General features: G+C 45.6%; 1 protein-coding gene across 3 annotated transcripts in view; it reads right to left on the reverse strand.

The window, feature by feature from the left end:
* The window catches only part of NKAIN4 (sodium/potassium transporting ATPase interacting 4), a 57,399-nt gene that overhangs the window by 19,362 nt on the left and 14,084 nt on the right, over positions 1 to 23,953 (reverse strand). For all 3 annotated transcript variants that reach the window (XR_011135374.1, XM_068912883.1, XM_068912884.1), the window contains exons 2-3: positions 8,556 to 8,693; positions 7,326 to 7,406 (exon numbers count right to left, since the gene is read on the reverse strand). Coding sequence is in view for 2 of the 3 variants with exons in the window: in XM_068912883.1 (XP_068768984.1) it covers positions 7,326 to 7,406; positions 8,556 to 8,693 (219 nt within the window). In the remaining variant the exon portion in view is untranslated. The remainder of the gene's footprint in view (positions 1 to 7,325; positions 7,407 to 8,555; positions 8,694 to 23,953) is intronic.

Consider the following 23,953-nt stretch of genomic DNA (forward strand, 5'->3'; position numbering starts at 1 on the left):
TGTGACTCATCTCCATTGCCAGTACAGGGAACCTAGCCAGGTAGGCCTGCAGAGACACCTCTGTATGTCCGTGTTTGTCACCGGGGCAAACTTGAATTACAAGAGCAGCAAGCTTGAATGATAGACAGATAACCTGTGAACAAAAACCAGCTACCCTCCTTTGCACATTGTGTAGATAGCCTCCAATCCACAGCAAATACTGAATAACAGTTTGTGGAGCTGTTATTAAAATATGCTGCAGGAAGCACATGTTAAGAAATGTGGACAATTAAGTAAGAAGACAGCTGCCAAACTCCTGACATAATCCCCACAACAGATGGGATGGATGTGTTTTACAGTAGATGGAGGAGGGCATGGGGGATGAAGCGTGGCACCAGTGCAAAAGCAGCCTTAATAGCAAAGGAAAGACAACAGGGAAAACTTTTAACAATTGAGAATTTGAAGGGAGCTGTCAGCATTTTGAAGGCTATGGGGAACAATTAGATTGGCAGCTACAGGACATGGTACACCGTGCAAGGCACTGGGCTGTTGAAAAAAGACTTCCAGAGACAGTTTTCTCTTGCAGCCTCTTGTGATTTTGGCAGAAAAGTCTTTGGCCTGCTCCTTCTGCTGGGCATTGCTCTTCTGTGGCCCACAGATTTCCCACATACCCAATAAATTGCATCTTCTCTGAGACGCTTGCTTTCTCTCCCAACTTTGCCTGTCCTGGGACAGGTGGTTCTTCCCCAGAAAAAGTTCTTCCTCCAGGAAACAGCCAGCCCTCCAAGCTGCTCTGCTGTTCTCCCTCTTAAAAGCCACTGGATGCTTCAGTTAGTGAAGGACAGAATCCTCTCTCTTAAGAAAGGACTCAATTCCTGTTTCTTTGCCCAGGACTTCCCCTAATTCACTCAGAAACAAAGCTACTCTATAGCAGTCCTGTTCCCTGTCTCCAGGGCATCTCTCTCCCGCGTGCAGATGGCGCTTTCTCAGACCTTCTGCCTCACAGAGGCAAAGAGTCCCTTCAGCATCCTTCCCCTCTCCTTGCTACCCCCATATGGACACATCTATATGCAGCTGGCAAAACAAGAAACAGGCTGTTTTCCTTCCTGAATCTCCCTCTTGACAGCCCTTACAGGATTGGCTCTGGCTTAACTTTTCTGCAGAAGCTGAAATTCACTGAATTAAGCTGAATTAAGCCTAAAAAAGCAGAAGGATGGGTGCTGGATACTGGGCTGGAGGTAGGCAGGTGGAGGAACAGTAGGTCCTAAACAGCACTCACTGCTTTTTGCCAAAAATCATGCTCCAGCTCTGTGCAAAAAATATACTCCAGTTAAGAACAGCTTGGAAAAGCTGAGCATATTTGAATTCTAGAGGCACCACGATGCCTGGCACACACGAGCCATCCCTCTCACAGCTCACTAATGTAACACGAATGCCAATTGCACACGGGGATCGTGGATGCCCTTGGGTTCACCACGCAGAGACACCTTTCGAAGAGGCATCTTTCTGGAGCACTGCAGGGCAAGAGGACAATGCAAATGAAGGGGTCTCAACATGCAGCGCAATGCCATTCCTTTGCTTGCATCCCTGGCTGGGTCTCCTTGGAAGATACTGGCACGGATGGGATCACAATAAAAGAGCATTTAAGGAAAACATTCAATTGATCTCCAGTTGTTCAGTGCTTGCTCGAAGACCAAGAAAATGATCCCTGGATGCCTTCTGCAGTTTGCCAGCTTCATTTGTGAGGAGAGGGCTGGAGAGAAATGAAACTATGAAGCAGGAACAATGTACTAAAACCAGGAGGAAAAGAGAAAGAAACAACTGGTAGCAAGAAATTTTAGGAAACAGCTGTTTACCAAAACCTCTCTGTAGAGCACTTGAAGCTTAAACACACTGAAATCCCCTCAGAAGTAGGAAGCAGCTTGGAAGGGACTAATCAGTCCCAGGAGCGAGCAAGCCCTGCTGTAGGGAGGGAGAGTGATCTGGATGTAACCACTCTCCCCTTGTCCCTTGACAGGCTGCTATTTGAAGGGCTATCGCTTCCTCTTTAACCTTCAGCCCATAGAGAAATATGAGCAAAGAGTTGCTCTCAGGAGCATGTTGAAGGCCAGCCAAAAATCACATTTCACTCTGAACTGCTGTAGCACCTGGTTGCTATCCATTTGGCATCACCGTGTGGGAAGGAAGAAGACAGCACTAAAACTGTAGCGCACACATTTTAGAGAGTCCCAGCCTCAACCCCCTGTTTCCTCTGGGGAAACTTGCACCCAGCTCTGACACCCACAGAACCAGCTGTGTTTGGAAAGCTTCCCTTTCTAAAACACTCTTCAAAAAGCTTTTGGAAAAGCCTGTCAGAAGCAGTTTTATTTCTTGTTAGCAGCCTTGTGAACCTCCTCCCCCAGTATTTCCTTAATTATCAGGCAAGCCAGCACTATAATGGCTCTGGAAACAAATGGAGCCCTGTATGGGAGCCCCCAGAGCTTGAAGGCAGAATCATCTTACATCTTTCGAGTCGGAAACGTTTATTATCAGAATGGAAAATATAATCTTTATCTTTTAGTCACGTGTGCCGAATAGCTGTATCGCCCCAAGGCGACCGGAGAAACACTTTCGTAGGTGCTCAGCAGGGCTGCTGACGATGCCACAGCATTTAAAGGCCAAATCCCAGACCTCTATTTTCTAAATGCAAGTGGAGTTGAGGGATAGTTGTAATGAACTGTGCTTATATCTCTCCTCCACACAGTATTTATTCAGGTACAAAGTCATCCCAAATATGCCATCCAGATTCTCCTCTGGAATACAAACAAATCCCCATCTGATGAATAAGAGCTGTCTCCATTTCAAGAGGAGGTTTAGACCACCACAGCTCTGGATTCACATCAAAGCACCGGGCAGGCACGAGAGAGTGAAGAGGGGGAGGAGGGGAAACACACGCACACCCGTTCCAGGATGAATAATTCCAGAGAGCAAAGACAAAGAGGAGTAGGTTGAAATACGCAACACCGATTCCTGAAAGCTCTCTGAATGCTTCTCAAATATACGATGAAGAGTCCGTCAGCATGGCAGCTGGACAGACAGATGCTCCTATGTCTTACCAGCAGGATTTTAATAATTAACTCAGGCTGACAATTCCTGCTGGGGGAGCTGCAGGGAGGTGTGTGCTTCACACTGGCGTAGACAGGGAGAAGCTTAACGTGTTCTTTCAAGCACAGTCCAGATACCTAGGAGATAGCTCTCAACAGCTCACCTAGCTAAATGGCCAGATGGACAAAAAGGAAAAAAGAGAGCATGAACAGACGAGAGGAGGAGAAACAGCAGTCTGGAAGGCAGGCTATCTGCGAGTGCCACCAGTTACACTGACAGCGCAGTGGTGCGGCACTTTCAGAGAGGCAGTATTTCACCCCGATGCTGCAAGCGTGCTCAGAACCGCGAGGGAGGAGAGACAGCAAGGCGCCGCCACCAAAACCCGCTCAGAGGTGCATCACTATCTCATGGCTGGTGCAGAGAAGCAACCTTCCAAATCCAGATTGCTTATTCTCCTGCCTGCTCACTGGCAAAGCACTTACAGGAAAGCTGGCATAGCCTAACATGCTTAGAGAGGCTTTTCCAGCAATAGAGGAAGTGCTTTCTTAAGCATTTCTCTGATGATCCATTTATCTCCTGCTCACCTAATGAAGTTCTGCTGTGCTGTATTTCATGTTCTCTTATTTTTACTATGAAAAAGTTTCAAGATTAAAAAAAGACAGGATAGAAAAGTAAAAATTAGGGCACAGTTGTCAGTTTAGCGATTTCAAAAAGTAGAGAATGGATGCAAATAGAAGGAAAGAAAGCCCTTTCTCTATCCTGAGCTGCTCTCGTTCAAAGTTGTAACTATCTACTAACCACTAGTTATAACTAGCCAGAGCACTGCTGGCCAGAACAGCCATCCTCAGGGTTTCCTTGGCCAGGCGAGAGTGAGTGCTGCTGGAGGAAACTGGGTGGGTAAAGGAGCACTTCAGGAAACGTTGTGAAAGACAGGAGGAAAGAGTGAGAGGTGAAGGGCAGACAACGCAAAGGAGGAAAGAGGCGGTGGAAGAGCAACTGTTTGGTGAAGGAAGGCTAATAGCCAGCCCCATAGGATGCAGTTCAACAAATATATATCTCCCAGCCCATTTTCTACTGATGATATGGCATTTATAACTCGGAGGTTGTCTCTAGACATCTTTGCTGAGTTGCTTACAGGCTGACATAGGAGAGGTCATTCCCCTCACCTCAGCGACCCCACAAGCATGGAGTCCCTGGCTGCTGTTTATTAGAGCATCAGACACCCAAAGCAAAGGGGGCACAAGAACAAGCATCCTCGCTTGCCTCTGGTCTGTAGTGCCCGGCACTTCCCTGCCCTCATCACATGCACCCTCTGTCGCGAAATCAGATCTAGGCGCCAGAGCACAAAGACTTATTTGCAATAAGGGCATGTCACAATTGCCTCATTTTTTTTCAATTCTCCAGGCATTTCCTAAGCTTGTTACAGCAGAAACACTTGGGTTCTTTCTCCCCTTTCTCACCCGACCTGAGTTATCGCCTGTCTCGGCTGCACTGGGCTGTCATTACCAGCCACCGAGTTAACAAACTCCTTTCTTTCTAGCTCACTGCCCTTCCTGCATTTTGTCATTATACATTAGCTAGCTGCTGACAGATCTCCGTGGCAGGCTGCCCTTGTCAGGAACACGGGGGGCGAGAACGCTGCTCGCCACCCCCCCCAGCTCTCCGGCAGGCTCACCAGGAACCACGGGGGAAACCCCGCGGCTGAAGACCTTCCGCAGAACCATCCGTCCCGAAGGGGCTAGCATGGAAACACAACACGATCCGAAAAACTCCCAAGCACATTCATGCTTAGTCTAGTGGTTAATGACTTAGTGTTTACCTGACCAGCCTGTGTCAGCCTTGCTCCTCCAAAGTTCTTCCTTCTAAGATTTGCAACCTACCTGCTTACTGCCAGATTAATAACAAGTCAAAGCTTGTAATTATCAGCTAAGGGACAACTTCCTCCCAGGGCCTCTGAGCCAACACAGAAGTACCTGCTCCTCTGCAGCACTGCTGCTATAACCACCCACCCCAGCCAGTATTACACTGCCCGTGCCACCTCCCAGAGCCTATTTGACACACGCTTATCCAAGCCTAGGTGTCATCTTGGGGTTGGATCCCAAGCTACTGAGATCGATAAGACTCTGCAGATGTCAGCTGGCTTTGGATCAGGTTTCTAGACATGCAAGGAGAGACCAGTACTGCTCTCAAGTCCAGCCTGCCTGCAAAATGCCACGCGATCTTATGAAAACCTTCACTCCGGTTCCAAGCATGTCTTTTGTTCTCCTGTGGAAGTGAGGTTTTGTTTTTCCAGGAGGTTGGGCACGCCTGAACAGCAAGGTCACATGGACGCAAATAATTTCTGTTGGAGCGGGGAGGAAGGAAAGAAAGCAGCACCGTGCTTTTTTCCCTCACTAGACAGCCTTTTTACATAAAAGAAACTCATGAAGAATAGAGACAAGGCTGCAGAATGATTTCACTCTGTCACAGAACCAGCACAATTATTTTATTATTTTTGCCAGTTGCCACCGAACTAGCAGCATGAATTTTTCATTACATCTCTAGAGGGAAGGCCACTGAGACAATAACATATCCTGTAGCCCATTCCTATTAAAAAAGTCCCCAACCACAAGAGTCATCCTGTAGGCTAAATAAAGATTCTCCATGTGCTGGCTTTGCTGGAATGAGCCACAACGCAGCAAGGTTATGAGATGAGGCTCCTCTGGAGTGGAGAAAGTGGAATTTACTGTGCTCTGTTTGAACTGCAGAACAGCAACCCCACGTGATGCAGGGCAGGTTGGGATTAGCAAACACAAGAAACAGGCTATCTGGAAGCAAACACTGGCTGTCAGGGAAGCTCCCAGAGCAGTTTATCAAGCCAATAGTTTCTCCTCAGAAGGGAGCTTTTTTTTTAAAAAAAAAATCCTATTTAACTATTTAAGTTGGTTATAGCCAATGCTGAGATCATCTCAGGCTGAGCTTTTAGACCAATAATCACCCCTGTTTTAGGCAAGAACTACCTCAAAGTGTCTAAGGATACTTGTGATGGACAATTGAGATTAATTAAGAAGTTAAATTTTCTTATCTGCAAAAGATTTATGCTGTCATTCACAACTTACTGTAAGCTTGATTAAAAAAAACAAAAACAAAGCTTAGTGCAGTTCCAATTAAGAATGCAACTTAGACATATGACCTGGGAATTTAGGCCAGATATAGAGTGTTCTGAAGTGAACCTGTATCCCATAATCACTCTAAGTCTGCTAAGCTACAGCAACACTTAGTAAATCATTGCTTACAGCCCAGGCGTAATTTAGGGCATACCTCCCATAATTATTATTATTTTTGACTCACCCTCATTAAGCAGATGGCAATACTTAGCTTCTCATCTTCAAAATGCTTCACAAATATTAACTCACAACATCCCTAGATAAGGGCCAAGGTAACTACCACTGTTATTACAGAAGGTCAGGAAAGCTGCATCTCTTCCGAGGCAGCATTGGAAGGAGATGTGCCAGCCATCAAAAGGTCCCTCTGGTTTGTTCTCTTGTTCAACCTAGGAAGAGGATCCTCTTCCAAAAGGTGCGATAGGAAACATTTTGCCTGGGGCAGCCACAATCAGACACCTATCCCTGCTACTCAGCTGTGCTAGGTCTTTGGCAAGGGTGGGAGAGAGAAAAATAGTAAGAGAAGGTCAATGAGGGAGTTACAGGAAGGTACTTGGTCTGGGCCAGAGCCCCCAGCTGCAGCTCTTCCCTGGGACAGGTTGTTAGAGAGAACATTAACTCCCACCCTGAGGGCCTTCCCATCCAAGTCACACACCTTCTTTTAAAGGTGTTATCACAGGGGGGGATCAGCCATAGTCTAGTTAGCTTGTACCCTTCCTCAGCCACCACTGAATAATGACTGGAAATTAACCCTCAAACCCCATCTCCCTTCAGGATAGTTCTACCACCAGGCTAGCTCTTACCTTTAAAAGCAAATATACTTTATCCCCCATGACAGACAGGGCTTATTCCAGCCATTAGCTATGCTGACTGGTGAAGGACTCCAGAAATCAGAAATACTTGCCTCCCCCTATTTTTACCAGACAGTAAGCACTACTCCTCCATCCCCAAGGAAGTCAGCCCCCTCCATATGCAAGAAGGCAAGACCTGCTCCCAGCTAGCCCCCTGCCTCTCACTTTTAAGCACAAAGCAGCCTGCCAATCACTACCTTCCCTCACAGCTAAGCTCTATTCCCTTTGATGTAAAGGCTGTAAACTCATCCATAAAACTCCTACTCACCTTTGAGAGTCCTCCCACTTCTAAGTAAAAGCAGATGATGAAGATGTTCCAGGTGACCCAAACTGCAGTCCAGATGGCATACTAGAAAGGGAATGGGAGAGAGAAGCAATAAACATTAGGAAGTCACTGCAATTAGCTCATATATATGTGATCCAGCTGGGGACACTTAAATGCCCAGAGTTAGCATTGTAGTCACTCTCTCTTCCTCTGTTGTTTTTTTCTTCCAGCCTGAGTTTCAACATCCCCATGTTTCTCTTGTGAGCAGAATATACCGATCTGCTTCCTAAATCCAGGAGCCGAGTGGCTGCAGGGCAGCGTGACATGCCTGCAGCACTGGGGCCAAGTTCCTAAGCGGCATCTTTCAGCCCAATGAGTTTAGTCTCTAAGACAGGCTGGCATCTAGCAACTGAGGTAAATCACAGTGCCTGGTTCAATAGAGCTATGCAGAGGTTTCCCCTTTGGAGGCCTGTTCCCTCTCTGGGCAGGCTGAAGAGGGAAGCTGGAATGGAAAGAGCTGTTTTGTTCATTAGGACAGAGAGGAGGGGAGGAGGAGGACTGTGAGGGGAGCCATGCTCAGCTTGATGGGATGATAGTGTCTGATCTGGAGGACAGGCAGGGAGAAAAATTAGGGGAACAGAAAACTATTCGGGGCTTTGGCTGAATCTAGAGGGCTCTTCCATTTAGGAATGCTACCACCAGACATGCAAAATATAATTTTCCAATAATAGTTAGCCTACGGAGTGTTGCACCAAAATAGGGACACCTTCTGCTGTAAAGAGCACACATGCTACAAGGACAAGTGATGTATGTGTAGGCAAACCCAATGATCATGCTGCTCCTCTACTGTCAGAGCACTTTCCCATATGCAGGAGGTCCCTTGCCTGGTAAGAGATGCAGTGCCAGAAGCCTGGAGGAAGTGGAAGAGCTTTTGCTATGCGTTTGTTCAGGATCTAGTTCTCCCTCCCCGTTGTATAGCATCTAGGTGTTACTTTGGTACCAGTATTAAATATCTGAAGTCTTCCAAGTTTTGAGTAAGTATAGCAAAAATGCAGCATACTGAACAATGTGTTCCTCAGCACAGCCAGACACCTCCTGCTAAAATTGTGTGCAATGCTTGTGCCCACTTTCCAAAGGGCTTTGCTCACTTCCTCATCACTTGCCATATCCCACCAGAGCAGAGGCTGTGAATGGCTGTCAGCGGCTCTGATTCTTAAAACAGATGGTACTTACCACTACTATGTAGCGAGGTCTATATTGAATAGTGCCGAACAGGCCAAGGATGACAATGATGATGTGGAGGAAGTTGGCTAGAATAGGGGCCCACTGGTACCCCAGGAAGTCAAACACTTGCCTCTCTAATGCAGCAAGCTGGAAGGGAGAAGGAGAAGAGTTACAGCTTCTGGACTCATGACATTCTTGCTCAAGGTTTTGACGTGCTCGCTGAGCAAATCACTGCAGCAGCTGAGATGTTGCCCCCTTCCCAGTGCAATTTGCTGCCTTTGTGCAGAGTCATTAGGACAGGACATGTGCCTGCGCATCCCCTCTTCCACTTTGCGCTCATCCCACCTCCTCGTGAGCCAGTAAGCTGGAGCGTCTAAGTGCGCACATAGCCTCTCTTCTGTGCGCTTTGCAAAGGGAAGGTAGCCCCAGCAGAGGACAGAGGTGAGCAGCTGGGGACCGCAATGTCTCAAATGGCTGCAGCAGGACTTTCAAGAGCTTGTTGGTTAGAGCCCTCAGCACCACTCCATCATTCCCAATACTAATCGTGTTTCTTGCTCTCAAGCACATACGCATCAGGGTGAGAGGGAGGGGGAAACTCTTTCCTTCACCTTCTCCCAGCAGAAAATGCTGCCACCCAGCAAATAAATTCTGCAAACACATTGGTTTTTCCAGGAGGACTTGGTTCAAGGCTAATACTATATTCTGGAAATAAATCTCGATTACTGTTGAAGTGCTAGGCCTGATTTTCAAATCATATTTGCATAAATGTGAGCTTTGATTTGTGACCATCATCTCTGTATCAAACAAGTAACTGGTCATCTGGCTTTATACTGTTATGCATGCAGCTATAAGAGCAAAATAAACATGAAATTTCATGCCAGCCCTTACATCCCTAAAGCCTTGTAATATTACGTTTGCAGGTGAAACAGTGAGTGGAGGGGGCAGAAGAGTACGCGCAGATTTTCCCTGGGAGCCCTGCCTCACACAGAGAGATCTTCTCTTTGCTAATACGCTGCACGTTTCCCCCCAGCCCTTTCCCCGTCCCCCCCCCGCCACCCCAACCCAGGGATGTTGCTAGTGCTAAGGCACAGCAGGAGATTTTCCTATCAGGATAAGATTTCAAAGTGTGTTTAATTATCATAGTAGTATACTGGGACTTCATTATGACATTTCATATTTATTTTCACCTAAAAAATCATTACAATTTACCATTGATAGTCAATATTAATTTAACTACTAATTAGATATTAACCATGGATGATCCTCATCTCCAGCGTGTAGTCAGCTGTGAAATATGACATCTTGTCCCAGCTTGGCTTTTAAATGGCAATTGAGTGCCAAGCACTGGAGTTTCTCTACTGGCTTTAAACACTTAAGGATGTGAGTGGTTGCAAACCCCATTGAAGCTGTACAATGAGGGAAGCCACATCTGTCAAATGACCATTATTCCTCCTTTTTCCCAAAGTAGTGGTGAAATCATCTTCACACCTCTCTTGGGGTAAGAAAGCATTGCAATTCTCAACACTATGTTGGAAATTCAACAAAATCTGTATTTCAAAGTAATACATAGCATCCCTGGCTAAGGGCGATCAGTCAGTGCCGCGGTAAGCAGTTTTCCCTCACTAACATCTCTTTTCACTGCAAAAAGGGGGGAGGCAGATGGAGGCATCTCAAACACTGTCTTTTCTGCAAAGTCTTTAGTTTTGCCTTTGAAGCACCACACACTGCCCCATTCTGATCAATTCGAACCGCCTGGAAGATGCGGTGAAATGTGTTGGATGGCTGCGTGCAGCCAGCGCGCTGCGCCTCCGAGGCCAGAGCAGGGCGAGCGGTGCTCATTGCACCGTTCAGCTTGGTCTCCCACCAAGCACAGGAGATTTTCTGTATCTCCTCAGAAACAGCAGTAATAGGTTAAATGCCTAATCTTTTAGAGGGGGATTACCGCACATAACTTAATGATGTTTGGAAAACTTGAATCCTGACTGGCTGGCTGGCACGGTCCTTGACTGTGACCACTTCATCCAATCAGGCATTTAATTGGCTTTGTGTGTTACATTAACACAGGAGTATGTGCCCTATAGGGACAGCACTTTGGTATATCAATTAGCCGAGGGGACACAATGGGTGTATGCTCTAAAGAGATAACACCCTACCATTGCTGAGGGGATGAACTGCTCAGCTTCGCCTCTTGCCTTTAGACCCTGAAAAAATGAATACATGTAGATCCTTTCTACCCATGCCTTCTTGCCACGAATGTTTGCTCTCAACAGTCGAGGCATCCATGTCTGGAAAAGTGTTTCCTTCTCACAAGTGAACAGTTGCTGTTAGGGTTATCTGAAAGGGGGAAGTTTGGCCTTCAATATCTCCTTCCAGTAATGATGTTTACTGGCTGGTCTGGACAAGGTAAAACATTGGTTTGTGAAGTGGGAGGTGCCCAATAGTCCTGGAGATGATTGAGGTGAGACCCTGCAACCTGGGGTGAGAAGACCTCTTTCAGGACCTGCCAGTCTTTTTTATCTTTTACTGCTATTGCTGTTGTCTCCAGGCTGCTTCTATCCTGATTTAGGTGCCTTCTCCACTTTCCCTACATTTTAAAATGTTTTTGTGTTCCTGGGAGCCGCCAGCGTGACTCAGCTGGTGCAGAGACACCTGCTGAGCCTGCCTCTTGGTTCAGCAAAGGGAAGAAGGAGCCTGGGTCGATTCCCTTTTGTGTGACGCAAGAGCTCAGGCAAGCTGTTTCTTCTTTTGTAAAAATAAAAGCAATTTTCTGTAAGATGTACGTTGATGACAAGTTCAAATGTTACTGATGAAACTCTAGCAGTGTATTACTGGCATCCAAGCAATGAGTCTGTGCTGTGATCCAGCTGTCAGAAATGCAGCCTGAAGTTAGCCGGAGCTTGCTCCTAATCCTCCAAGAATCCAGGATAAATACAAGAACATTTGCTAAAAATGAACAGATAAACAATCCTTTCACTTATTACACTAGTGCTATGTGTACAAAGCATACCCATTTAATGCTGCTGAGATTTGCAGGAAAACAGGGCTGATACTTGTGCTAACACAGTCTTGATTTGGGATTGGTAACAAAGCAGTAAATGTAAAAAGTGTAGTTCTCCTCTCCAGATCTGGTCCCTTGAATTTGGCCCAGAAAGGGCAGGGAGTGAATTTGCCCCTGCCTATGTGTAATGACATACGTGTAACCTGGTACTGAAGCTCTCTTGAATCACTCTGAACTGGAGCTTACGAGATTATCTTGTTGAGCAGGGGAAATGCCATCTTTCTCTGCTGCTGCCACCGAGTTACTGTAGAACAATATTCTTGCTGTAATGTTCTTTATGATGATTCACAATGTTCTATTGAGAAATCCTATTATATTCTAGAGGTATTGGCTATAAAGAGAATTTTCACAGATTGTGGTACTGGTTTCAACCTATTCAAAGCCGACAGGACCCTTCCATCAGGGAGGAGAGATTTTTCTTCTTTATGACTATTCTTATTAAAAGTAGGATTCCTTTTGCTCTTTTTGCTTCTCTAGGCCATAGAACATTTTTACCTTCCACTCCTTAAGTTAAATGATTTGTTGCAGTACTAAAATCAGAATTGTTACAGCAGACTTTCCTCTCCTGAAATAAACCTCATTTCTGCTGATCTGAATGAAACTGGAATAGCAAATAATCAAGTGAAGCAATTGTTAGGAAGGCAAACAAAACAAACCAAAGCTCTCTGTTGGGCTATCCTTCATTTATATGGCTACAAAATATAAGAAAGGCAGAGAAGCTATTGTGCAGTTTACAGAAAGTCCAACCATATAGTTCACACAGAGGGAACAAAGAAAGCCTTTGTGAGCTGGCAAGACATGCTCAAGATCTTCACACTATTAAAACTTCACCAAGGAGGGAAGCTGTAGCTGAGTTGGAGGGGAAGTTTGCTTGGTGGAGCCTACTGCAGAACAGGAAAATGATCTTAGGAAACATTTTAAAATGTGGAACTGTATCTTTGTGGAAGGTTCAAACTGTTCAAACTGTGTTTGTGATGGCTCTGGCAGGACAGTGTCACTGTTGGATGTTGATGCCAGCAGAACGGTCTGAGCTGATTCACTATGGGCTGGAGGAGGGGGCTTATTTAAATTCTGGTTCCCCAAATCTTCTCCAACCCAATAGCCTCATCTTTCTCTTCTGTTGCTCCTGTCATGCTGATAAGCTGAATAGTCCACCCTGTTCCTCTTGTGCCTCCGCGCTACTCAGAAAGAAGGGAAGCTGTTGAACAAGTCGGAGTCACCTGTAATCCTTTAACTCTATGTCCTTTACACCCTACTATCAAGGCCACGTTACCAGCTAGACTTGCTCTTCTTAATTTATTATGTTTTTGAAGCATTTAATCTTATTTGTTTTGCGTCTGTGTCTTTCACTGCATTTCTGAAATCAATTGGTACAAAAAATAACGAGTATCACTTGCAAGATGTTGACATGACTGTACAAATGTAATAAAGATGAACAAAAAGCCCAAAGATGGGTACAGATATGCAGACAGGATGTCCTGGACAGACACGTGCATATATCCATCTGTATCAGTTCCCGCAGGCAAAGCTACTCTTACATTTTCCTACCTTAGCTTGACTTAGAGATTTTTTTTCTTTTTTAATCTAAATGTTAGGAGATAAGTTACTAGTGTGCAGTAAATGGAGCAAATGAGAAAGGCTGATCCTATTGTTATGGGCCAGCCAGGACTTGAGAAAGGGACATGGAATGTTTGTATGTAGTGTCTTAGTAGAAAGATTTCTTCAGTAAATTCACTGAATCATCTCAGTTTCAGTTTTCCAAAGTGCTAATGGCTCCAGGTGCTGGTGTGAGGCTTTACAATGAATTTTAAAAGGCAACACACATGAACACTGTGGCCTTGGTCAAGGTCTTCTAGCTCACCCTGCAGTCAGCCTGACGGTTTGTTCTTACTGGAGATAAACGTTCCAAAAATCCAGTGCTATTTAGCCTTGGGAGTTCATTTTAAGTTCGTCTTTGTTTTCGACCTGTCTTTGTGATTTGAGCTCATCAGAAAAAAAACCTCTTCCACAAAAGTTTTAGACTTTGCAGGAAGTGAGTTTGAGAAGGTATAACTGATGGCTTCAGGTTTTGACATATCAGAATTTTCCCCAGGAAAGGGAGACACCCCTTGCAAAAAATAAATGGAACTGTTTCATCCAGAAACTTAGAAAAAATTCCGCTTGAACTATAAAAAAGCAACTTTAAAACTCTTCTGCATCTCCTTGTCTTTTAACACCAAAAGGACAGAGAGAAGCACAGACAGCTCAAACTCCTATGCTGCCTTTGTTCAGTGGATGTACATAGCTGCCTTGGATCCCTGAAGATGTGTGTGTTAATTTGCAGCTAAAACACAGGACAGATTTGTGACTTAAACCCCCATATTTACTTTCCTTTTGCTCACTTGCTCGCCACTGCACTCCTGTGATTTTCTTTCAAGGCTGACTCCTGACTCGTTGATTCAGCTTTTGATATCCCATCAAATGGCTTTGCTTTTTAAGAAGATGCTTTTTATTTGTCCACTGCGCAAACATCATCGGAGTGGCCAAGACTTTCACTGAAAAAGGTCACTGATCTTTTCTTAGGGGAAAATTTGCACTGATTTCCTGAGATATTTTGGCCAAGTATTGGTTGATGACTTGAGTTCAGGGCAAAGTCACAGCACTGCTATCCCTACAAGATGTGAAATAAGGACAAAAATAGGATTCCAACTAGCTGAAAAAGCAGGAGGAAATTACAAACATCTTGTGTCATTTTAAAATATATCTCTTTGGGTTTTGAACACAAGTATCTTCATTTTTGGTTCTTTCAAACCAAACCAGTATTGGCAAATACTTGGCAATACTAGACACCCGCCTGATCTGTTATCTTATTATTATACTATAGTCTTTTATACAGTTTTCTTGCTTTTGTAAATAGTGAAACAATGCAAGGTATAAAGAATACTAAACTCAAGCCCCAGTATAGTGAAAATATTAGTAATGAGTAGAAAACTGCCTTCTGTATGCCAGAATTTGAATAGCAAGGTGGAGAGGATTTTTGTGGGTAGAAAATTATTACTTTAAATAATAAGTCTGCTTTTATCACAGTGACTGTATTTCTAAATACATATCAATGGCCATAATAGCTGTTCAATTAATGTATCTGAAAAAGAGTAGTTGTTCACTGAGCCACGACTTCACAGCCCCCTAACTGAGGGGCTAGTTCTGCTAGGCACCGCATCCTTGTCTCTTCCTAAAGCACCTATTGCGCTAGTACATACTGCTTTCATGAAATCTCATTTTTCTTCAGTAAGTGTTGTCAAGGAAACCTTCCTTGGGGCCTTGTGATCCACAGCTCCTTTCCCAGTATCCCTCACTGAACCACAGAGGTCAAGAGACTAATTGAACAGGAGGTCTCCGTTTGTCACTTTGTCTCTAAGACATGTTTGGTCATTATGGCCACTGGATACAATAAACCCTGCTCTCTACTCGGTATGGTCCATTTCTTCCTCAGGAGCTATTTAAACAGCCTTTATTCACACAGACATTAGAGATATCTCCAAAAGTAGACCTTATATCTTTAAATCACTTATGTTTCAGAAGCATCCTTCTGTCACTCTGGCAGCTTGCAAGACAAATGTCTATGAAAGGCTCCCGCAAGGTAGCTGGAGAAGTTACTATCCCTAGCTGTGAGCCCCCAATCCCCTGCTACAGGTCACAGTCCTGTACTGAGGAGCGGGTCCTAGGGTTTTATGCTCCAACAAACAGCTTTCAGACTGTGCAGTGTGATAAAAGTGATAAAAGTGATAGCTGAGGATCAGATACCTCTTCTTCTGCCCCAGTTAAGGTCCAGCAGAGGGGCTGGACAGACAGCTGGGTAGATTTAACCTCCCTCAGCGTGATTCAGCACAACTTCCCTGCTGAAGCCCAGAGAAATCAGCTGTTAAACAATTCGGTGTTCACTTCTCACTGCACCTCTTGTCCTTCTGGCTGGGCACCCTTCTGCTCTGCAGTTTCCCCTCCAGGGTCACTGTGCTAGTTGAGAACTATGCTCTCAGGAGTGCTGGTGCTTTGACCTTCATCCCTATACTTTCCGCTGCCAATGCCTTTCAGAAACATCCTAGCTACAAAGATATGTAATTATTCAGTCCCACATGTCTGAATGCTGCTTAGCATTCCAGGAAAGGCATGCTCCTTGGTAAACATAAGGGATGAGACTGAAGTGGTGCAGAAGCATATTTATCTGTGTCTTGCGATGTAAGGCAGTAGCTGGTACTACTTTTTCCAGCAAGACTCCATGGTCCACGGTGTCCCACAACATGGAACATGCCCAGCTGCAGCACAAGCTTTGCAGCCGCTCTCCTGATCTGCAGTCCTCTGAACAGGGTAGGCAGCAGCAGAGCTGAATTAGCTAGCTTTTGTACATCAGGTTGCAGAGGAGGAAAGAGGTCACCCAATATGGTCTGTTTGTCTGAAGGTGCTCAGAATGCAGCTCCCAGGAAAATGATTGCTTCCCAGGAAGAACGTTTGCATAAAAAACTATTGCCCTATTGCCTGAGAATTACACTTATATCTAGAGGAAGGCCTATGTTGCCTAAACTTCTCCCAAATTGGGTCAGTGACATGCCTGGAGAGGCTTGTACTCTGTACATCCCACGTGGCCTCTGGCCTGTTTGCTTTTCTTGGACCACATCTTGCCCTCAAGTATATGTTGGACCTGAGCGGTTGCAGACGGATGTCTCTGCGGCAGCATCAGATACCTGAGCTACTCTGTTTCCTTCACTCCTGCTTGTGTTTCCTGATAGGGTCTAAGTACTGCATGCTGCTGTGTATGATTGCTGATTGCTGAGATTAGCAATCACACTAAATGAATAAGCAGGCGCCTTTGTGATCCAGACAAAAAAGCACTTCGACAAGAATGACAAACTTGTTCTGTTTGTAATCTACATCAATGCTCAAACCCAAGTTTCCCAAACATAATTAAATTAATCTGTTGTGCTCTGTAATCCACCCCACCTGCCTGGGCCCAGCGTTTTCTCCTCCCTCAGTTTCATAGCTCAGCTTTGGCTCTCCAGCTAAAGCCTTGCAACAGAGAGGGAGGCACTGGAATGAAGGGAACATGACTGTATAGATATTGATTTGTTGCAATACTAAAATAATGAGTTTCCTTCTTCAACAAGTGCCTGAAAGATTTGTTAGCCAGATGCACTGTGAGAGCTATTAGGCACAGCCTTATCCCAGACTAGCTGCACATTTGTGGCAGTTTTGGCTTTTCCTCGCCTGTTGGATGACTTATACTCCTATCTTCGTCCACCTAGTTGGGCTGCCTCATACTGATGACTCTGGGCAAATGTCTTTGCTGCTCCCCACAAACAGTATCCTGGCTTGCTGGATAACCCTAGCTCTAGAGGGGGTACCTTCTCCCATCAGTAGCATGAATTTCACTGAGTCAAGTATATTAAAGATGTGCCATTAACATACCAGCCATCTCTCGGGAGAGATCCGCTACCATTTATGAGGCCATCTAAACACTATAAAGTCTGTGAGGCAGAGCAGTGCTAGAGATGAGCAGGAATTTAATTTTCTAATAGAGAGATTTATTTCCCACCAACAGGGCATTATATTCTGTGATCTCTTCCCTTGCTCAGCCAGGAAAGGCTGCCCAAAGTTTGTGTTTGGTCACATGTCGGGGATGTGGGGAAAAAATGAAAATATTTGAACACCAAAATTAGCAAGGGGCTTGTCCAGACATCGTAACATTTTCCATTCAATAGCACTGGTGCAATGCAATGCTGGGGTAGGCGGCTGGCTAAAGGGACTGACCTTACGCTCTCTGGACCTATTATCTTAAGCACTGTCTGCTTACCTAAAAAAGCCAGCTAACAACTTGGTCTTGGAGCCCTGATGCTGAAGGGAGACAACAAACACACTGACAAGACTTGTCACTGTTTGGTCCGGGACTACCCAGCTTGTCTTCTAGTGCTGCAGCTCTCTGGAGTCTCATGGATGTGGAAGCAGCTGTTTGGCAACAGCTCACAAGTGCCTGGGAGCTCTCATGTGCGCTACAAAGACTTCAAAATCATTCAGGAGTTGGATGGAAACTCAAAGGGTACATGAAGCCCATGTGATACCAGTTGCATTCCCCCAAATTTAGACAAAAATGTTGATATCCTTACTATTTTATAGGCAATTATTGCAAACTGCACTTTTATTTTGCTTCTGGTTACCCCGAGGTTGAATTCATAGCCTTAAGTATTCTAGTGGCAGTTTCCCCAAAGAAGGAAGAAACTCTTGCTACAGCCTTGAAGAGGCAAGCTCGGTTCTTCCTCCATCCTGTCCACACACAGCCTGAGTAAGACTCGTTGTGTTAGCGTCACCGAGAACTTCCCGTACCTTTAGCTTTATGGGCAAACTGTTCACATTTGATGTCCCTTGCAAATCTAATTCATGGCTGGCATCTCCAGGACTTTCTCCTCATGAAGGCTCAGCTGTAACCTGTGAGTTAGAAAAATGCCTCTCTGAGAACACCTGAAGCTGTTTTTCTCACCCTGGGGAACTCAAGGATGGGAGTTTCTTAGTCAACATATAGCATGCCAAGCAAAGCCCCGCTTTCCACATAGGTCTGTGTGCCACAGCACTCCTGAAATCAGCAGGTTGCTTTCCAGTGCGTGTGCTTAAAAGGTCTCTGCGACACTGGTCTTTTGTAGAAATTCCCTAGGACCTTGGCTATGCTATATAAAGCTCCCCCCTCTCCCCTTTTCTTGATGGTCTCTCTCCATGTGCTCCTCACCTCCCTGTCCCCATCCAGGCCGAGTCAGCGGCTGCTCTCCCCGCTGCCTCATTCCTGCACATTTTAGTGGGAGCTCTAGCAGCTGATCCTGTTAATTAGGTCAGGAATGGATCACGCGTAAAACACTTATGCAGGCCAAGGAGGAAAAACGCGTGCTAGCTCTGCAACTGGGGTAAAGCTAGGGAGGGGATGAATGCCCAAGCTGACAAAACTTTGTCCATAGGAAAGAGCAGTGCCCTGTTTCAGTTTCTGCTCAACAGCTGGGTCCCCCCCTCCCCGAAGCTGTCGCTAAGCAGTGGTGTTGCTTTAATTTCCTCTTGCTCCTGCTGCAATGCCAGATTGCTTGGATATTCGTAAACAGAAGGAGTTTAATGAAAATTATAATTAGAGCCCTGCGGTGCTCTTGCAGGTCGCCTTTACACTGGGCTGCCTATTTACATTACAAATCAGGCTGGTGTCACTGCGCAGTCTACGGCAACAGAAGAGAATTCATTAAAAGGGAAGCACAGGGTGGGTGAGAAATGGCGGAGGAAAAAAATGATATTGTTATTATTAATAATCTAGGAAACTGGGATCTGCCACAGTCTTACTGCAACTTTGCTCCGAGAAGAAAAGCCCATTTGTAGTCATGCTGCAGCAGGAGGGATGAGAGAGTGGCCGCTCAGAAATTTCCATTGGTAATTACTGTACAAATGGACCCTTTTTCATAGGGCATCTGTTTCTCATGAAAAGCAAAGAGGCAACGAAGACTTCATCTGTGCCACCAGGATACAGAAAAGTGCTCTTAGCACTTCTGCTTCCTAATGCATAGCTGTGAAGTTGTGGGGGTCAGAGAAAGACAGCATGTGAAGCCAAAGGGATGGGTTTCCCATGATTTTATGGCTTTCCCTTTCCGCTTGCCGGTGGCTACATACGATGCTCTTTGTTCCATTGTGATACCATGAGCAGCAGCTCCTTAAGAAAGACAGAAGCTGTCATTCAGTGAAGCACGTAAGTATCTGCTGACCTGAAGTACAATGTACATCCAGCTGAAGTCAAGTGCTGAAGCACTTTGTAAAAACTGGGCCTAACTGAGTGGGAGAGAAAAGCCCATAAGGAACAACACGGATGCTATCTGCGGCTGGGTATCGATTCATTGACACCCAGCTTGGCTCGGCCACCCAGACAACCCCAAAGGAGTGTTACCTCCAAATATTGATGAGTCTCCTCATTTTGGCTCTGTTCCCACTGCTTCCACCAATGTGCTCCAGTTACTGCATGAGTGTTAACCTTTTATTTTCCCATCTCTATAATGGAAATAGGAATAATACCCTCACTTACACAGACGATAGCTGGAGACTTCGGTTATGTTTGTAAAAAGCTTCTTTAATATTTCATGCTAATGCATCAGCAGAAACCATATTATCATTGTAACGGTGGTGTTTTTGGATCTCAGAGTGTCTATAGTGATAAAAAGATGCAGCATTTCAGGTTGGGGACCTTCCATTGCTGATCCCAGCACCAGCCCTTTCACTTTTCCCTTCTTTGTCATATCACAAAACAGAGAAGTAAACTCACCCTGCCTCCATGCCTGCATCCTCCAGAATTCAGCCCTGCCATGGCACGTAGATATATAGACCAAATCCTAGCAATGCCCAGCAAAGTCGCCGAGCAAATTCACCTGCCAGGCCCCCTACTGCTGCTTGTTTCAGCTATTAATCTTACCTTGCCCTCCACGTTTAGAGGAAGTAACTTTAGTCTAAGAAACAGCTGGGAAGTCAGGACAGAGCAGATGAGCTAATATTGCAGAAGTGATCAGGTTTATACATCAAAACTGACCCAGGAGACTTTCTTCTCTGCACATCATGGCAATATGCAGAAAGTTTTCAGGAAAATTAGAAGTCAGAGGTGTTTCGGGAGTTTGAGTACAAATGGCCCAAGTGATTTGTTTGCATATCATATGGGATGTCATCAGTATAAAAAGACCCAAAACTGTGACAGCTGACTTTTAATCATAACTAGTAACCCTGCAGGAATTATCCTACGCAAAAAAACCAACAACCTAAAATGAAAATGTGCGTATCTCAGTGAGAAAAGGACAAAAAGAAAATTTCCCTTGGCAATTTATAGTTTAAAAAAATGTAACCATTTTTCAGTTGAAAAACACATATTAGTGAAGAAATACTAACAAACTTCCATGCCTGTCACCAAAGCATTACATAAGAGAGAACTGGGGAGAAAACAGCATTTTGGACGTGCAAGACATTTAACAATCCGGCTTTTGGTTCCAGTAAAATGCTTTTGACAGGAAGAGTTTTAAATTGGAACAAACAGGAAACAACTATTTTGTTACAAATAGGGGCTCTCGGAGGCTTTCAGGCCATTGCAGGAATTTTCCAATAACCACACTTCCCACAAACAACTTCCCTTCTGTAGAGTGGCTAGAAAATGAATCAATCACTATAGATTTTCATCTTCTGATTGCTTCACTGGAAGGAAGTCAATTGTACTTGAATAATTGATTAATTACCTTAGTAATTACAGGTAACAAATCTAGATTCTGTTGCCTCCCTCTAGAGCTCTAAACTAGGGATTTTTTAAGTTTTCCAGTCACGCTAGGAAGCAAAGCCAATTTTGTGTCCCTCCATAGACTGATCCTGACCAAGTTGCCACCCACTTCTCCAGAGTTGCTAATACCCTTGGCACGGCCCCAGCAGCGCATCCCCAAAGCTTTTGGAGTTGGGGGAACACTGACCGGCTCCTTGGCTTCTTCATTCAGCTGTGACCTCCACTAGAGCATTACAGAAGGGAAAGCAGAGCTCCAGCTCTCTTTTTCTTAAGTCAATAAAAGCAAGAAAACTGAGACACATTAACTGCTCAAACGGATCAAACAAATAAGTACCTAAGTACAGCTGAGATCGTGGTAAGTTTAGGCGCACATTGAGGCCAAACTTCAGCCTCTCTGTTTCACTGTTTGATTGAGCAGCTTGTGAAGCTCAGTCTGCTCTGGGTAGTCATTAAAGCGTAACAGCACATCTCTGCTTCATACTAGATCCAGTGCTAGAAATAAGTGCTTTGAGGCCGAGAGCCTCGGGTTCAAAGCATGACTATTAACCTTGATGGATGTCACTACACCTCTATTTCTCTCATTCTCATCATTACTCGTACAGCTCTGTTTTCATGTAGATATCGGCTGTGGTATACTTGAGAAAGGGTGCTATGAAATAGAAGATCCTGATCAGAGATTTATTAGCAATATAGATTCACACTAACAATGCTAAGATTGAACAAGTTCTCTCAATTGTATTTACTGCATTGGCCTTATTACTTTTTATGTAGCATTCACTCTGCTTTTGCATTTCAGTCCAAGTAGAGGATGAAATGAGACCCCTGACATTCTCATTCTCATCCCGTGCAGGGATGCGACAAGGAAGGCTAAGGCCCAGCTGGAATTAAATCTGGCAAGGGATGTCAAGGACAACAAGAAGGCCTTCTTCAAATACATCAATAGCAAAAGGAAGACTAGGGAAAACGTGGGCCCGCTGCTGAATGGGGCAGGTGCCCTGGTGACAAAGGATACAGAGAAGGCAGAGTTATTGAATGCCTTCTTTGCTTCCGTCTTCACTGCTAAGGCCAGTCCTGAGGAATTCCAGACCTTGGAGGCAAGAGAGGAAGGCTGGAGAAAGGAAGACTCTCCCTTGGTTGAGGAGGATCCGGTTAGAGATCTTTTGTCTAAACTTGACATCCATAAATCCATGGGCCCCGATGGGATGCACCCACGAGTGCTGAGGGAGCTGGCGGATGTTATTGCTAGGCCACTCTCCATCATCTTGGAAAGGTCCTGGAGATCAGGAGAGGTGCCTGAGGCCTGGAAGAAAGCCAATGTCACGCCTGTCTTCAAAAAAGGCAAGAAGGAGGAGCCAGGAAACTACAGGCCTGTCAGCCTCCCCTCCATCCCTGGAAAGGTGATGGAACAGCTCATCCTGAAGGTCATCACTAAGGATCTGGAGGACAAGAAGGTGATCCGGAGTAGTCAGCATGGATTCACCAAAGGGAAATCATGCTTGACCAATCTGATAGCCTTCTATGATGGAATGACTGGCGGGGTAGATGAGGGCAGAGCAGTGGATGTTGTCTACCTGGACTTCAGCAAGGCTTTTGACACTGTCTCCCATCACATCCTCCTAGGTAAGCTCAGGAAGTGTGGGCTAGATGAGTGGACAGTGAGGTGGCTTGAGAACTGGCTGGATGGCCGAGCTCAGAGGGTTGTGGTGAATGGCGCAGAGTCAAGTTGGAGGCCTGTGGCTAGTGGTGTCCCCCAGGGGTCAGTCCTGGGTCCAGTCTTGTTCAATGTATTCATCAATGACCTGGAGGAAGGGACAGAGAGCACCCTCAGCAAGTTTGCTGATGATACTAAACTGGGGGGAGAGGCTAACACACCAGAAGACTGTGCTGCCATTCAGAGGGACCTGGACAGGCTGGAGAGCTGGGCGGAGAGGATCCTCCTGAAGTTCAACAAAGGTAAGTGCAAGGTCCTGCACCTAGGCAGGAATAATCCCATGCACCAGTCCAGGCTGGGGGTTGGCCTGCTGGAAAGTAGCTCTGCAGAGAAGGACCTGGGAGTGCTGGTGGACAACAAGTTAAACATGAGGCAGCAGCGTGCCCTGGTGGCCAAGAAGGCCAATGGTCTCCTGGGGTGCATTAGGCAGAGCGTTGCCAGCAGGTCAAGGGAAGTGATCCTGCCCCTCTCCTCAACCCTGGAGAGGCCTCACCTGGAGTACTGTGTCCAGTTCTGGGCTCCCCAGTACAAGAGAGACATGGCACTCCTGGAGAGAGTCCAGCGGAGGGCTACCAAGATGATTAGAGGGCTGGAGCACCTCTCCTAGGAAGAAAGACTGCAAGAGCTGGGCCTGTTGAGCCTGGAGAAGAGAAGATTGAGAGGGGATCTCATCAACGTGTACAAGTATCTGAAGGGGGAGCGTCAAGAGGATGAGGCCAGCCTCTTCTCCGTGGTGCCCAGCAACAGGACAAGAGGCAACGGGCAGAAACTGAACCACAGGAAGTTCCACCTGAACCTGAGAAAAAACTTCTTCACTGTGAGGGTGACAGAGCATTGGAACAGGTTGCCCAGAGAGGTAGTGGAGTCTCCTTCGCTGGAGATATTCAGAACCCGTCTGGATGTGATCCTGGGCAATATGCTCTAGGTGACCCTGCTTGAACAGGGAGGTTGGACTAGAAGATCTCCAGAGGTCCCTTCCAACCTAAACGATTCTGTGATTCTGTGATTCTGTGATTCTGTGACATTCATACTAATGCAGGTTAGCCGTTGGCTTTCCAATAGTGTAAATAAGGATTCACTACCTTTTAAAAAACACCGTTTCTAAAGGAAAGCCTTTTGAGTGAGGGCTGGAATGGGGTTATTTTCCACATGACCAAGCATCAAAAGGAGAGCAGCAGCCCAGTTCATACTCTTATCACTCTCCCTGAGTCACCCACTGGATAGATTTGTCACAAGGTGAAATAAGAGCAAGTCCTCAATTCATTATCATTTTCTACTTGTCCTCCTTAATGCAGTTCCTGCCAGGATGAGTTTGCTGTGGGAAAATGGAATGAAACCAGACC

The sequence above is a fragment of the Struthio camelus genome, chromosome 18 (genome assembly GCF_040807025.1).
Source record: "Struthio camelus isolate bStrCam1 chromosome 18, bStrCam1.hap1, whole genome shotgun sequence".
Taxonomy (NCBI): Eukaryota; Metazoa; Chordata; class Aves; order Struthioniformes; family Struthionidae; genus Struthio; species Struthio camelus.